This window comes from Heliangelus exortis, chromosome 2 (assembly GCF_036169615.1).
Source record: "Heliangelus exortis chromosome 2, bHelExo1.hap1, whole genome shotgun sequence".
In the NCBI taxonomy this organism is placed as follows: Eukaryota; Metazoa; Chordata; class Aves; order Apodiformes; family Trochilidae; genus Heliangelus; species Heliangelus exortis.
This window is the reverse complement of record NC_092423.1, coordinates 56159698-56176924: the sequence shown is the minus strand read 5'-3', so window position 1 is coordinate 56176924 and position 17227 is coordinate 56159698. Positions and strand designations below refer to the sequence as shown.

General features: G+C 40.9%; 1 protein-coding gene across 1 annotated transcript in view; it reads right to left on the bottom strand.

The window, feature by feature from the left end:
* Positions 1 to 9922, bottom strand: part of ADCY1 (adenylate cyclase 1) — a 143157-nt gene extending 133235 nt beyond the window's left edge. The window contains exon 1 of the mRNA XM_071736231.1: positions 9011 to 9922. Coding sequence (XP_071592332.1) covers positions 9011 to 9679 — 669 coding nt within the window. The 5' untranslated portion in view covers positions 9680 to 9922. The remainder of the gene's footprint in view (positions 1 to 9010) is intronic.
* Positions 9923 to 17227: the final 7305 nt, after the last annotated feature.

The window sequence follows — 17227 nt, the reverse complement described above, 5'->3', positions numbered from 1 at the left end:
GGTACCAGGAATCATACAGGACATCCATGAGGGGTCATCCTCATCTTCCAGAGCATAGCATCTAAATTCTGTGACATATAAAATGAGGTAAGGAGTGGCATACAAATCTTGGACATACATAGCAGTAGTGACCAGTGGGAATTTGATCCTTGTACAGCTTCTCTTTCTTAGGAGCCTGTTTGCCCACAAAGAAGAGATGCTTTTCCTCTGCCATTACCAATACCGTGTCATGAGGTAAACAAATATATCCTGACTTCCTACATAGTTGACATCAAATGGTGTGCCCTTTTAGCTAAATTCTTCTGTGATTAAATTATGACAATCAGGAACACAATCAAGCACATCACATAAATTTTCCCAAAGCCCTGTGAGGTAGCTCAAACTTGTAACAGAGATATTCTTTACTTAGAAGGCATAAATGTAATCTCAGTTTCATATGAATAAATTTCACAAGCTCTGCTCAAGCACAGTATTCTTTTTGAAAATTGATCTTTTTGATTCTTAGTCTTTTTTTATTTTGATAATTTGTTAGAGGAATATTTTATGAAAATATCTTTTCAAACTGCATTTATTAGCGTTATTTTATTTCATTTCCTGATTTTGTGTAGGTGGATAATTTAATCTTCTAAGAGCTAATCATAAGCAGATCTATGGAAACAGAACCTATCTGCTGGTGTAGCATATGAATGAGCAACTTGTGCAAAAAGACAAAAAGGCCAGTTTGCCTATAAGCACCCCTTAATTTTATTTGCTAACTTCTGTAAAGAACAGTTTATTATGCTTATTATATTTATTAAGCTGAAAAGGAGGATTCACAACCTCCAATCTGAATCCAATAATGAAGACATTGCTCCAGAATGAACACCTGAAAGGTGGTGTTATGGTGGAATATTGTTCTGTAATATTCTTAATATTAGCCACACTAATGTAAATTATTTCTTGCAACATGCATCTCTGGATGACAAAGAACTTCTGTTATGCCTGAACTACAATTAAAGAAATACCTGTATTTCGTACAGCATTGTTGCACCTTACTGCCTGCTTTAGAGCCACACTAGATCCATATTTCTGGGATTTTCACTACTTCAAATTCTGCTGGAAAAAACAGCTTTTCTGTATATGTTGTTAATTGATTCCTTTCAGGTATCTGATCAAGTGGAAACTTCATACAGAATTAATATTCCTGTATTATATTTGTTGTACATTTATATGAGTTAAATTTTCTATTATACTAACATGCATTGAAGGGAAGTGATTTACTTGGATTGCACTTGAGGAAATGAAAGGCAATGCTGATTTCAGATATACAGAAACAACAGGTGGACAGAGTCGTAACTATGTCATTTCCACAAATTCCTCCAGGTACATGTCTTAAAAATTTGGAGCTAAGAATTTCTTCCATGAAAAGTTTCCCAGCAAAAGGAAGGAGGGAGGGAGGGAGGAAGAGAGAGAGGAAAGGAGGGAGGGAGGGAGGAAGGAAGGGAGGGAGGGAGGGAGGAAGGAAGGGAGGGAGGGAGGGAGGGAGGGAGGGAGGGAGGGAGGAAGGGAGGGAGGGAGGGAGGGAGGGAAGGAGGCAGGCAGGCAGGAAGGAAGGAAGGAAGAAAGGAAGGTACTTGCACTGTTTCCTCCTGTTCCCAACAGGAAAAATCTTGTAGGAATTAATACTGCCTGATTTTTTCCTGTCAGCAAAGCTCAAGAGGTGTAAACCATGAACATTTAATTCTTAGATTAAATTTTCTTATATTATGAATTAATCAGAACATCTCTTTACACCACTCATAAAAGACTTTTTAAAAATTATTCCATATCAGCACCACCAAGAGCTTACAAGTAACAATGAATGGTGTTGGCCAGGTTCATCTTTCCATACATGCCATTTGCTTTTATTTACCCTGGGTACTATTTTATTCCTGTAAGAGAGACAGGAGCTTTCCTATATGCCCTTTTGAATATGACCTTTTGAAACTAAGAAATCACAAGAGAATAACTAACTATGATAGACAGAAAGCATTATTTTATGCAAGCTGATGGTTCCTGAAATGGTAACAGCAGAATGAAGCACATTAGAAGGCCATGCATCTAAACTGGCAGAATGAGATAACAAAAAGCTTGAAAGAAAACTTCTGCTCTAGTTCGTAAGAGCCATCTAATATAGACATGCAGATATTCAGATCTGTGTTTGAGGTAGATGAAAATAAATTGAAACTTGCACTAGTTAGATGATATATTGCATTGGTTCTGTCTAGCAAAGTACTGCACTATTCTAATTAATTAAATTAATTTAGTTTCTAATGCCTAGCATTACCTGCAATGTTTTGCTATAAACCTAACAGATTAACTTATTAACAGGGTCTAGACAATAAAACATTAGCATTTTGAAATGAAGCCACCATTTTGCCCACTTTATTAGCATTAAAATGAAAACAGTAAGACACATGAAGACAGTCTAAATCATACACATACTACCAAGGATTGCAAACACAGTCCTGTAATATTGTACTGTCATTTCTATTACTGTATTGCCATTCCCATATAGAAGGTCACAAGCTTTGTAATGACTTTGCAAGACTTCTGGCCTGCAGCATGTCAGGGTTGATCTGGGGTAGAAGTGTAGCTACTCAGGCTACATTTTTTATCTATATCCCTGCAGCTTGGTTTAGCTCATTTAGACTTAACAGCAATTTTTAAAATCTAATTCACTGGATATCTATAGCTATTTTTTGTTAGGTTTGCTTATCTTTGTATGCTAGCGCAACAGTTTATAGAACAACAAAACATAACATAATGATGTAGTATGCAGAAACATAGGCCTATGGAAAGGTAGCAGAGGCCTCAACAAGTGGAAAGGCAGGAGATGGTGGAGTGAAGTACAGGTATGGGATGACAAAAGCCAGGGTGTGGGCTTCGAACTGAAGCCAACACCCATAGCTGTTAGAAAGACTCACTAATGGTCAGTTAAAGAAATGCAGAGCTGAAGCTGGACAAAACTGATTTTAGGCCTAACAAAGTGAACAAAGAGCAAGTATCTAATATATGTAAAAGGAACCATCCGTAGTAAATTCATATGCAACATGTAACTCTAGAACATTAAAAAAAGAGAAACGCATATGAGCAAACACAACAATGTCTCCTAGTGGACCCTAGAGCAAAGAAGAAACCATTAAGATGATCATCCCCTTCCTTTCAGTGAAGGATACTGGATGCTGCCAAGACATCTAAAATCATCAGCAGAATGAAGTCACCACCAAATGAAGATTAAAAATACCACTTTAAAAAGGGGAAAAAAAAAAAGATTTACCAATCTTTTAATAAAGACTACATGACAAAATTTAGAGTTACATACAGATATTGGGAATCTCTAAGAACAGTAATCCTAATCTTTGGAAAGAGAGGAAAGCTGTACATTTAAACAGATTATTAGTACATAGGTATGTTTTCAACAGTAGAGACATTATTGATACTACCTTTGTAAAGAACTACAGAGAATGAACTAGTACAGTCCCTCAGCAGTACTTCATATGCATGACAGAGGAAAACTGAGTTTTGCACTGAATAATTCCAACAATGGGGCTGAGCTGTCTTTGATTTGCAGCCCTTCCATTAGACTGCTAGACTCTGCCTTCTGTATAAGAGACAAAGCTGTAGAGATCAACAGTTGTCAGCAATGTGTTTACTAATTACATTACTAATTGCTTAAACAGCATTAACAAAAACAAGATTAACTTTGGCATGATAATGACAATTGCTTGTGATATTGCATACTATGACACTGATATGCAAAGACTTAAGATAGAATAAAATTGTAAGTATTAAATAAATTATTTTAAATAACTGTTGCCAGTTTGTCCACATTATCCTTTTCATAGTCAACCCATTTCACACTACAGTTTTGGTACTTGGTGAATCAACAGAAGTGTTAATCATACAAATAAATGAATACATGCATAACACCAGTTTTAAATACAAACAGAAAAATATCACAACACTTATTTCAACACACTGCTGGGAAAAAAAAATCACTAATTTATGACAGTATCTTTCTCCTGCTCTTTGTTACTCTTATTAGAGATTTGGTTTTCACAAAAGATTTGTTCTTTCACAAAGACTTTTGTTATGTTTGAGGGCAGTTTAGTTTAGTGGTATATTGTTTGCTTTTGAATTTTCCTGGAAATAAGCATATGTTAAACAAACAAACAACGGGACAAGATTACTTAAGAGGGACAAAAAATTAATTAGCAATAAATCATTAAACTGTGCATATGCCACCACTGAGCAACTTCTGTGAGCAGCCTTTGCCTCCTTCCTCACCCCATCTGGCCTTATCATCTCTAGCACCCACGCACTACATCACAACAAAAATTATACTAAGCTCTTTGGGCAGGGTTCTGTATTTATGTATACACCTAACAGCACATAACAAACATCAGGAAGCTATAAGAGGAGAAAACAAAACAAAACAAACACAAAACAAAAATAATGAGAGAAACCCAAAACAAACAAAAAACAAAACAAACAAGCAGCACCCACCCTCCCCCCCCAAAAACAAAACAAAACAAAACCAAACAAAACTGGAGTCTGAGCTGTTAAAGCCTCATTTGTAGGTTCAGATACCTGTGGATACCTTGTCACATTATACAGCACAAGCATTTTGTTCCACTAAAGGAAGTGAAAGAGCCCAACTTATGTCACCTACATTAGCTATATACACTGTTTACATCCTTAGCACAGTGTCAAATACAACATGCTAAAGCAGCTATGAAGTCAGCATGCCTTTTAGCATTAATTACTCCAGATGGGGTCATGGTTGCCCACAAGTACTTTGCATATTTTTAATATTCTATTTATTTATGTATGTTTTATCTATTACTACATTTCTCTTAAGAGATGACCAGGACAGATTAGCAGATAATAATCTGGCATTTGATGAAAAAACACATAGTTGAGTTATGAAAGATGAAGCTCAAGTTCTGCTACATTACTACCCTGGCTCTCTTTGCCTGTCTACACTTCCATTCTTCCTCTCCTCTTGCTTTTACTAATACCTGAGTCTCATGACATGACATGCATGATATGTAATGGTGGAGAGAAGTAGAAGAAATGAGCCTGTGATCTCCACAGACCACCCACAGACAACACTGTACTGTGAGGAAACTATTAATTGCAAATTAAATGTCATTTGCTGTGTAGACAAAACCCTCCTGATGATCTGATCTATTGATTTTAATATGCTGATGTGTTTGTACATTTATAGGAATGCAAATTTTAAGCATGCCATTAGACCCACTCAGGGTCTGATTCAGCACTATTGAAGTCGGTGAAGATTTTGTCATACAAAGATTTGCATAAGGTTATTGCTCAGGTAGCAAGGAATTAGAAGACATGCATTCAAAAGCCCACTTCAGCACAAATCCATTAACTTGCCTATGCCTGTTTTTTAACCGGTTGACTCTGAAACAACATAAAGTGCTTGGTCTTGCTGACAGCCTAACTTGCCAATTTAACTTCAGTGGAAGTTACTAGATTTATGCTTATGCCAAACAAAAATAAAATAGTTTCCCTGCCTGAACCACCCATAAGTCAAAGGCTTCATTAACAGAACACCAGCCTCAGTGGTTGGTGTATGTGCCTCTACATTTCTGGATACAAAAGACTTTTACTTAAAGATTTGAAAGAGTCCAGTGCAGAGCCTCCAAGATGATTAAGGGAGTGGAAAATCTCCCTTATGAACAAAGGCTGAGGGAGCTGGGTCTTTACACCTTGGAGAAGAGGAGACTAAGAGGCGATGTGATTAATGTTTATAAATATGTAAAGGGTGTGTGCCAGGAGGACAGAGCCAGGCTCTTTTCTGTTATGTCCAATGACAAGAAAAGGGTCAACAGGTACAAGTTTGAGCATAGGAGGTTCCACATAAATATGAGGAAAAACATTTTCACTGAGGGTGACACAGCACTGGCACAGGCTGCCCAGGGAGGCTGTGGAGTCTCCTTCCCTGGAGACATTCAAAGCCCACCTGGATGTGTTCCTGTGTGACCTCCTGTAGGTGACCCTGCTCTGGCACATGGGTTGGACTCGATGATCTTTTAATGTGAGGTCTCTTCCAACCCTTAACTTTATGTGATTTCTGTGAAGGGCCTGGAAGGGATGACTTATGAGGAGCAGCTGAAGTCACTTGGATTGTTCAGTTTGGAGCAGAGGAGGCTGAGGGGTGACATCATTGCAGTCTATGGCTTCCTCATGAGGGGGAGAGATGGGACTGGCACTAAATTCTTCACTCCAGTGACCAAAGATGGGACTTGGGGAAATGGTAGGAAGCTGAAGCAGAGTTTAGGTTTAGGTTAGACATTAGGAAAAGATTTTTCACTCAAAGGACACTTGAGCAATTAAACAAGCTCCCCTGGGAAGTGGTCACAGCACCAAGCCTGCCTGAGTTCAGGAAGTATTTGGTTGATGCTGTCAGGCACATGGTGTGATCCTGGGTGTGCCCTACACAAGGACAGGAGTTGGACTTGACTGTGATGTATCCCTTCCAAAGCAGCATATTCTATGATTCTATGGTTAAAATGTACCATGTGCTAGGGCCTAGCAGTCAAAGAGTTGGGGACAAAGAACAGAGACATTCATGCTAGTCCAGTTCTTCATACAGCAGTCCTGCCTTACTGACAGGCTGACAGCATGCTGTGTCTACAAGCATTGGGATGGTCATGACAAAAACCATTGGGATTAGGAAGCAGATACAGACTGTGAGCCAGCATCTATTCTACATGTTACATAAAAGGTTGGGCTAGTCTCAGGCTACTCTTAGGGCAGAAAAATAAAATTAAAATTATGCAGTCTTTACACAGCTTTAAATCTCCAACCTTTATGAAATTGTTCTTTGGAAAAGGAGAAAAACAACTTCTTTCTAAGAGAACAGTCTCTTCCATACAAAGAGGTAGCCTCCAAATCAGAAGACTTTTTGCTCACAAATATGCAACAAATTAATGTGCATTTTTGTGCTACACAAGTTCACAAAACAGCTATTTGGCTTGACTCAGAGATGGTTTCTGCCTCCTGTTATCAGTAAAACATACTTCTGTAGGCACTGCATACAAATTACTGAAATTATTTTGGTGGTGGGAGAGTGTGATGAAGATGAAACAAAGGTGTGTTGCATTAGCTGCTGGTCAGTTATTTTTATGTTTTTTAAGTCAGGCTCTTGTCTGTTTAATAAGAGAGTTAAACTACTGTGGAGAAACTAAGTTAGAAGATTTCCTGTCTCAAAAATGCTTCACATTCAAGCTCTAGGTTAGATAATTTAGTGAGCAGACATTATTTTCAGTTTCTTTCTTTATATTGTTTATCTAGAACAGCACATGCCACACTGAGTTGTGACTTGGCATCAAGGAAAATCTGCATCAGGGCATCCAGGGTAGCCTGGACTCCCGTAAGGACTAACTGGTGCTCCAGTAAGAATAGCTATCTTCAACCTTACTCAAAGAGAAATACTCCAGGGTTTTTAGCACCCCTCTAGATGCTTTTAAGGAGGGCTCCTCTCAGTGCTCCTGCATTTCATCTGCTATCCCTCTCATGGAAACTCTAAATCATGCATTTAAAAATAGACCATCAGATTATCTGGGTAAATCATAAAGCTCAGCTTATCTCTCTCTTCCCCTTCAAAACATACAATTTGGTTTGTCCACCAGTTCATTAGCGTGAAATCATGAATAATCCTGTTTGTCTCATCAACCCCACTCTTTTGATTGTGCCTGTGTATCTCCATTATGTGCTTGTGTGTGCTCCTGCATGAGCATGTAAGGAGGAAGGAATACAGGGGTCTAGGCACAAAGGTGTACAATTCTGCCTTTGGCAGTGTTTATGCCCGTAACAAGTGTGCATGTCCTAGCACCACAGCCTTACATAGCCATGGAGAATGATACAAGGATTCAGCAGAAGTAGTATACTAAGTACTTCGATTATGCGTTAAATTGTTGTTTAACACCAATCTAAACCCCAGAACCTCTGTTCTCCCCTGCGAGCAGCCATTCCCCTGAGGGCAGCCATAATCAATTCAACACGAGGGAGGACACAATAATTTTTCAATTTCTTTTCCAGTGGTTCAGTGGCACCAAATAACGGAGCCTTGAGCAGTAAACCTCCACTTCAGCCCCAGCGTTTCCCATACGCTCACCTCATCTTCATCCTCCTCCTCCTGCCAGTGCGGCCCGTAAGGCCACGGGATCCGGAGAAAGCCCTGCAGGGCTATAAATAGCTACTCGAGGGAGGGAGGGGGGAAGAGTGCAGCAGCACGCTTCCAAAGATGCTTGCTGCAGAGGTAGGTTTTCCTGGATTAATTCAGCGGGGGAAAGGGAACCGCTAGGAAGTTCACTGACACGGTAATGTCTGTGGAAGGGGGTCAGTAGCTGCCCTGGGAAAACTGAAAGGGGAATGCCCCGCGAGGTGAGTTTGACCCTTTGAGTGCCCCACCTACCTTACATCGTTTTAACAGAGGCCCCCTGAGATGTGCTGTGAGAATGAAGGGTCTACGTCTGAGAGAGACAGCGAGAATACGAATCAACTCCATCGAAGTGTTATTAGCACAGGCACCTTATTGCCATAACGCCAAGTTTGTATTGAGTCAAGCGGCGTTACCTATACATACTAGATGTGCGCAGGCTGTGCATGCGGTGCCCCTGAACCTGCGTGGGAACAGTAGCGCTAGCTCCCCTACATCCCCGCTAGTTTTCCTTCGAGAGATGAAGCCGAGAGGTCCCGTTCCCCACATGCCGCCTTATTCCCCCCTGCCTCTCCGAAACTTTCGGGAGCTACAGACACCGCCTGAAACACAGGTGCATGCTCGCCCCTTCCCCACCGGGGACACACCGGGTACATCCCGGTAACATCCCGGCACCGCCGCCACCCTGTCTGGCTGCGCGGGGACCCGCATGCCGCCTCCACCGCTCCGCTCCGCGCCCGCCCGCCGGTCACGATCCGCGCGGTGCTGCAGTGCCCGGCGCGGCCCAGCCCCTCTCACCGTTCTCCAGAGCTGCTGCCGCTTGGCACTGACGGAAGTGGCGGTGACGATGAGGTGGGAGACAGACACCACCAGCCCGAAGACGATGGCCAGCAGGGTCCGGACCGGCAACAGCGAGTAGGAGACGAAGGTGACCAGCATGAGCTGCCACATTCCCTGCTCGGGGGCGCTGGGTGGCTCCATGCCGTAGGAGCCGAGCGAGAAGGGGCAGCAGAGGAAGGAGAAGGTGAAGCTGAAGAGCAAGGTGAGTTTGACGATCTGCTGCAGCTGGGTGACCTGCAGGTACTTGACGTTGGTGACGATGAAGAGGGAGAGGAAGATGATGCAGTGAACCGGGTGCGAGCCTTTGGAGATGGTCAGGCTGGGTCCAGAGAGCAGTTCAACTACGGCGAGGCTGGCAGTGAGCACGATGAGTACGGCCAGCGCCTTAAGGGTGGACGTCTGCTCCAGCTTCAGGTTGTAGCTCTGGAAGAGAGCCTCCAGCTCCTTGCAGTCAAACTCGTCCTCGCAGGCGATGACATCCAGCAGCAGAAAGGGAGGGGGGTCTCCCAGCCCGGCTCCCGTTCCCGGCGCCGCGGCAGCTGGCGGAGAGCAACAGCAGTGGCAGCATTTCTTCCTCTTGGTCTTGACGTTCTGAAACGGTATTTCCTCCATGTCAGTGCCATTCATAAACCCCGGGGAAGAAATGCTCCTCTTGGTGTTTCCCGCTGCTGCTCCTCCGCCTCGCTGCTCATAAAAGAGAGAGGGGCCACACGCCCGCCAGCAGCCGCAGCTCCGTGAACGCGGGCTCCGGGTGCAGCCCGCCAGCCGCCAGCCGCCGGCCGCAACCCGCGGCGCCGGCAAACGCCCCCCTCCGCTGCCACTGAGGAGCCGAGGATGGCTGGGACGGCTGTAGGAGAGCCTCACTCGTGTTAATATGCCAACCTTCCTGCCTGCTGTCTCTCTCCTCCACCCCCCTCCTCCTCCCCTGGTGCTCTAGGGATTTTAATCTCCTAATGACACCAAAAACACCATCCAAAGGTTTCAAAGCGAGCGAAGGGAGGGGTAGGGGCAGAGGGTGGGTAGCAGAGGAAAGATGGGGAGTTGGGGATATCAACAGACAGGTCCCTTTCAGACACCGCTATTTGGATAAGCAGGAGCTACGGAGAGTGCGTGGCAAATGGGCTCCTGGGGAGTGGGCAACGTTTAAAAAAAACACGACCAACAAACAAAGACAATGAAAAAAATAGTAACGAAACCCATTTTGAGGACTGAGATAAGAGGAGGAAAAGTGGGGCAGCGGGGCCGGAGAGGAAAGGCAGGGCGATTCCCTACCCAAGCCCGAGAGCACCTCACCGGGGCGCGGGAGCGAGTAGCGCCTGCGCGCCTCCCGCTTCGAAAGGCGGACACAACCCCTACGGAGGCACCGCGGCCCCGGGATCGCTCGCCCCCCGCCCAGCGCTCTGCGCCCCTCCCCACCGGGCGCCCGGGGCCTTGCAGCTTTCCGGCTGCACCCGCCTTCGGATTGCGGCTGCTGCCTGACAGCCTGGTGTTGCCTTCCTGCCTTTACATCCATTTGAATGTATATAAATGTACAAAATCTGTATATAAACACATGGAAATGCATCTAAGCATACCTACGTGTGTATATTAATATAAATTTATACATACAAGTAAAAGCTGCTTCCTCTGAGAAATTATTATCTGCCTGAATAAACACGTTAATTTTACTTGTTTTGCCTTCTAAACTCTGAAGCAGTTGGAAAAAATGCAGTGAGAAAATGTTCAAGAAAGCATGTTTCGGTGTGCATTTCTGCCTTCCTGGGGGTACAAATCAAGTCAGTAGCTGTGGAGGGCTACTCTTGTGATGGTAGTTAATAATCAACCTTATCAAAAATTTGAACTGGAGTCTGTTTCTGCAAAACCCTTCCACTACTGCTTATAATGCTACTGCCACATGCCACTATTACTGAGTTGTCACCAAAGAATACAACAATATTCTGTAACCATTTAATCTAATTTTGAGATTATGAGACTGATTCCAAACTCAATATAGATTACAGAAAGGACTCCACTTTTTCTTTTAGTTTTGGGTTGAGCATTTGTAAGTATCAGGGTAAGGAAAATATCAGATTGAAGACTTCAATAGATTACAAATATTTGGCTCTTGAAAGAGTGCAGGAATACTTTCCAGAATCAAAGCAGAATCCTACTATCATTGGTACATTGAAGATATAATTGCTGGGTTTTGTGTCAGAGATGTCTGATTCTGGTTTTAGATTAAGGCTGAAGAGCCCTGAGATACACAGGAGGCCAGGATTCTTTAACATTTGTTATGGCTGTGGATGCTATTGGTACTTGACTTCTGGACAGTAAAATAGCTTTTAAAAAAATCTCTGATACATGATCTAAAGCAACGTAGTCTCTTACATTGTAATTTTAGTATATTATTTTATTCTTTGCCTCCAGACTTGGTATGCAGGGATCTTTTGAACCTGCACAGACCTCATTAGCAAAAGGGGATTAATCAACATTGCTGAACTTTGTGTTTTACAAATTCAAAATATTTCACACTTGAGCCACTGACTGTTAACTGTGTGTTCATGTGACTCCACCCATGCTGGTTTTGTAGATTATGACTTGGATCCCAAAACATTGCAGAACTGTAAAAATAGATCGTATTTAGATTTCTCTAACTTCCCTCAAGAAGCAAGCAAAACTTGAGGGCTGGAAACAGGAAGAGATGTTTAGCTGAAATAAAATTAAATCCAACAAAAGAAAGGCTTCCTTTGTTTTGTAGTATCTCTGCTGTGTTTGGAAAGCTAATAAAATTAGCTTTTTTAACTAATTAACCTAAAGTTAAAATCAACCTCCTTGTTCAGTTTGATGCATAAATTCACGTCAGTCACACATCTACTAGACAAACGCACACCTGTTAGTTTTTCACCTGTCCTCAGCTTTCTTCTAAGCTCATATATCCTGAGGAATAAAATAATATATCACATCTAACACTACATAAGAGCTGGCGTCTATCTGTCGTGACCTATGAACAATCCTCTGAAAGAGCTGTCATTGCTAGATGTTAGCATTTCTTTCCTCTGTGTTTCAGTTTGCTGATGGAAAAATGGAAAGTAATTTCCTACAGGACACTGTGTGGTTTAGATTATTTTCATGCTTCTTACAACCTCAGGCTGGGTGAGTTAGTATGTTCATACAGCAGAGAAGGCCCATATTTGTGAGGTATACACATGTTCGTTTTTACTCGGTCAAGTGGAAGCGATGAACTATTGCAGCTTCATCTCTAGGATACTAGGAATACGGAAATGCCACACAGTGATTAATGAAACTCTTCCATGCCTTATACACTGTTTCACACCACAGGGCAAGTACATCACCTTACCCTGCATAGTGAAGAGCCCAGTGTTTACCACCTGATGACACAAATGTAAAGAAGGAACCTCAGAACTTTCGTCTGAAGCAGGCATCTTATTAAAGCAAATAGCCAGCTATAGAATTGCTGGAATTCATTTGGCACAATGCTGCATTTTCTGACCAAACTTACCTGTTGCAGATGACAGCAGCCTGTTTGGAGTTTTTTAGCTACCACTTTGTGGTCCTGGCTTTTTTCTAAGAAACATGGTTAGTTTTAATATATACTATCCTCAAAGTTCTGGATGTTGGCCAGACCCAAACCAGCTCTTCCTGTTGAATTCCCTCATCTTTGTACCCAGAGACTACTCTGGGAATAAATGAAGCGCAATTAGAACCCAGCTTTACCACCACTGCGAAACCTATCTCTTTTTTCAGCTTCTTCCTAAGAAGTAAGCTGACTTGGTTGAGTCACTGGAAGCAGAAAACATTTCTTCATGGAGAGCTGAGCAGTATATGCATTTCAGTTACACTAAGCAGAAGTCTAACTACTTTCTGTTGGATCTTAAAAGTAATCTTGAACTAAAGGGCTACTCAGTGTTTCAGAACATCTGGTTTCATTTACTTTGTGCATATAGATTATTCATTTAATGATTATTTATTTTTCACTGTCTGTCTTTTCTACTTTACTGAACTTGGTACTTGCTTTTCATATCTTCTCACCTCCCAGGATTTAAAGCACTCACTGTCTGATGCATTGACTGGAGATCATTTTTGGAAGTGATACTTTTCATAGAACTAGAGCTTTTCAGCATCATTATTATTTAGCATAATCAAAGCTTGGCTTCAGTATAATTTTTTTTCTTGGGTTATTTTTTATCTAAGTTAGGATTGCAAACATCTTTACCTTTTATCCATATTTAGTATTGTCTATTTGTAACAAAGTGCCATGCTCCATAATCTGAGGCAGGGGATAAATTTCTCTTCTCAACTCCTCTGACAGTATAAGTAAGGACTCTGTATAAAGTTGTGGAGAAATTTCTGCTGAGTCATTCTAGCAAGCACAGATTGTTAATGCCACCACAGAAATGTGTCTAGAGAGAGAAAAGCAGTGATGTGGGCAGGACAGAAGAGGTCCTGCAGAAAAATGATAGGAATGGCCAGGATTAAACACAAGAGTGTTGAGTGTTTCCCTCATGCATCTCTGAAATACAGGAACTGTTTTTTTTTTTTCCTAAGTCATGAACAAATTTCATTTTTAATCAGTTTGGGGACTTCGTTAATGTTCCTATTTCAAGAAATATGGACTAGTTTTCTATAAAGCTATTGAAATACTGTTTGAATGAATTTCATGAGTACTGGTCCTTAAAATTAATTGTGGCTTTAAAGTTTGATTTATATTGCATGCATTCTGATGGAGAACAAATGAAATTTAAAGTGCTGACATACACCATTTCCACACTTAAACAATTTCAGGTGCAAGTTTGAATTCACCTAACTGGAGAGTTTCTACTACAGAGATGAAATAAACTTTGTGCACTTATAGTAAGTGAAAGCCTTACGTCACATACAAGTTTAGTTATTAGGAAAGATTAGCATTTAACCTCAACACTGTTCAAAAAACCAACTTGGTTTAAAATTTTGCTTTGTGCTTTTTTATACAAGAACCAGTTTTAAGAGACAAAATTTTTTAGGACAACCAGAACAGAGCTAAGTCCTCCAACGGTAAATTTACACTGTTAACACTAACTGCTCAATGACAAACCTGTGTCTTCTGCTCAGGTCTAACAACAGCACTTTTGCTTTCTCAGTTTCCTTTGGACCACACAGTGCTTTTACACTCAGAGTATTTTAATCACACTTCTATCTGTGTAGAAGTCTATTTAATTGTGTCATCTACTGGGGGGAAAAAATCAGACAAGAAGATAATTGCTTTAGGGCCTTGACCTCAAGTCACTTGTCAGAAAACACTACTACTGAAGTAATTAGGAGATTTGACCAAAAGTTATATGGTTGAAGTGTCTAATTTTCCAGCAGAGAGTGAGGATGGGTTGTCTCCATCTCACAGACCTCTGCTGAGCAGAGTACAGACATTTAATAGCATTTGAATCCTTTGCTTCTCTCTTCTATTCTAAGCCATTCAGGAAAGCATGAGGCTTCTGTGGCCTACTGAAGTTCTACATCGATACTAATGAATACTTCCAGTGGCCAAGCAACATGCTTTTCAGCCAGCATGGGTGTAAAGCAGATCAGCTGGATCCTTCAAGCTTTTGACAAGTAATTAATTTCCTTCATCAGTTCTGCATCTACTCTGATTTATGTATTCTTCCTCTGAAATTAGAGCCATTTAAAGACTATTATTTGAGCAAAATTTAAGAAGGGGGTTGGTGCATTTTTATGAGGAATTCATTCACTCTTCCTTTTGTGATATCTAGTAAGTCACGGTTCTTGGAGCTTACTGAAATACCACACCCAATCTGGCCATGCTCTTGTCTCACCATTTTGTACTGAATCCTCCCTGTTACCTCAGGAAATGTCAGGATTTTTCCTTCATGAGCCTGTGGATGGCAACAGCAGGAAAGGTTCCAAAGCTGCTTCAAAGCAGTTTGCTGCATACTTTGCCAAGGGGTATGCAACAGCAAAAAATAAATCGCTAAACCACCTGCACCACCTACAAAGCACTCACACTATCTACTTTTATTATTTCTTTTCCAATGTGTAAGTTATAGCATGCTCTTTTTCAGAGGAGAATAGTGATAGAATAGATGATATCATGCAGGTACTTTCAGTCAGCTGTGGATGTTCTCATACACCCTCATGGTGCAGTGCAGTTCTATGCAGAGGTTAGCTGGTCATGGTCTAGTCCTTGTGTCAGAGCTAACCAGCTCAGGCTTCATACTATATTTTTACACAGTTGTGCAGTAGCCAGGTCTGGAGACAGCTTGTTCAGGACTGCCTTGTGATCTTTGCACTGCAGTATGAAGACTAGAAATACTAGACTAGAATGAAGACTAGAAATCAGACTACAGTAGATGAAAAGCTTTTCCCTTATTTCCTGCAATAAGGCAGATCTTTCAATACATCAGTATTGAAATCACATTCCCATCCAAGACCAGATACAGCCCAAACAGTTGTGTTTGATTGTTTGCTTCAATAAAGTTGTTACTTTATCTTTCCTGTTCACCTTGGTTAACAGACATTTTATAGTGCCACTCCACAGTTGTTATCTCACAAAAACAACAATTATATAAAGCTGGATCAGTTCTCAGGCAAAATACAAATATTTTTTAATTGTTACAATCTTCCTTTTGCAAAGTCTTTCAGAAAAACAAAGAAAAGGAAACAAACCTAACCCTTCTCCCCTAGCACTTTAGTACTTGTCCACGCAGCAGAACAATGAAAATTTCCAAAAACAGTGAACAGATTTGATAGCAATTTCTGTTATGCAGGAGATCTGATTGACCAAAACATTCTTAAAAATTCCTTAGACATAAAAACACAGTAAAATTGAGACCACCTGGAAGAAAATTGGAGGAGACTTGGAAGTCTGACTTTCATGCCAAACATTCAATTCTTATTTCAGTTCTTGTTGTTCTGCAAATGCCTAGCATCAGGGCACTTGGCAGTGTTTGACAAGATTACTTGGCTGTGATTCTGTTCAATAAAATCAAGTGAAGTTTTGATATTCACTGCAGCTGTGTTCAGAACTGTAGTTCTGATATTATAACCATGCTTATTTCCTAAGGAGGTTTTTGTTCCTCTTTATAGTCATATTGCCATTTTCTAAGGTAAGTGTGTGGCTCTGTTCAGACCCTATAGAAGTCTTGTTTGCCTAATGAAATGTAGTTTTGATGCAATTCAGAGTGCTTGTAAGGAAAAGCGTTTTTCTTAGTGTGTATCCTTTGAATCCCTAGATGTAAGCAAAAATAAAGACAGAAATTATAGCTGAATTTCCCAGTTGACTCCTAGCCATATTTCTGATAAAAACATTTTTTAAACATATCAATTTAATAGTAATTGATATTCACTAGCTTTGATTTCCTCCTGTTTTGCTCATCTCTAAATTACACTGCACACATATTCTTGGATCTTTTATACAAAGCATGGTACAATTATTATCAGTTATCATGGTATAATTATTATTATCAGTTTGTTGGTGGATTTTTTTGTTGTTTATCAGTTGACTTTTTTTAATCTCATGTATGTTTTTGTTACATCAGTTTTTCACTCTGGGTAATATTCAAGATGTGCACTTCTCTGACTTTCTATCACAGTGCACTCATTAGTAGTTCTGTAAATAGCTTCTTCAAGTGCCAGAAGTGCCAGACTTGAGGCTCCCTTCTGGACTTTGGATTTGGGCAGAAGTCCACATTGATTTCATTTGGGAGTTTTTCTTGAGTAACTGTTCTGAAAGGGTGAATATTTTCATTTGCAGAACTGCCTGTCAAAGAGTGAAAAGCACACTGTGGATATGAAATTAAAAACCCAATAAGAAGAAATATCTTTGTAGCCAGTTCGCCCTGGAGGAAAAAAATTGCTCTTTTATAAGAATTTTACTGTTTTCTGGTGATAACTATGAATCTAGCGATAGTTTCAAGACATAGCATACTACAGATAACCAGTATATTCCTTGCCAGTTAGTATTGGCTTTTATGACTGAAGAGAACACAGATACAGTATTTTGCTTTTTTTATAAACTCAAGGAAACAAACCCCAAAACTAGCGGAATTTTAAATAAATATCCTAAGCTGCTTTTCAAATAGAAAGATAAGCTTGTTACTAAAGGCTAAGCCACAGACGACACAGAAGATTCACCTCCTCCAACAGTCCCTTGAAAAAAGTATCCAGAAACAGCATGTGTTAGATTTT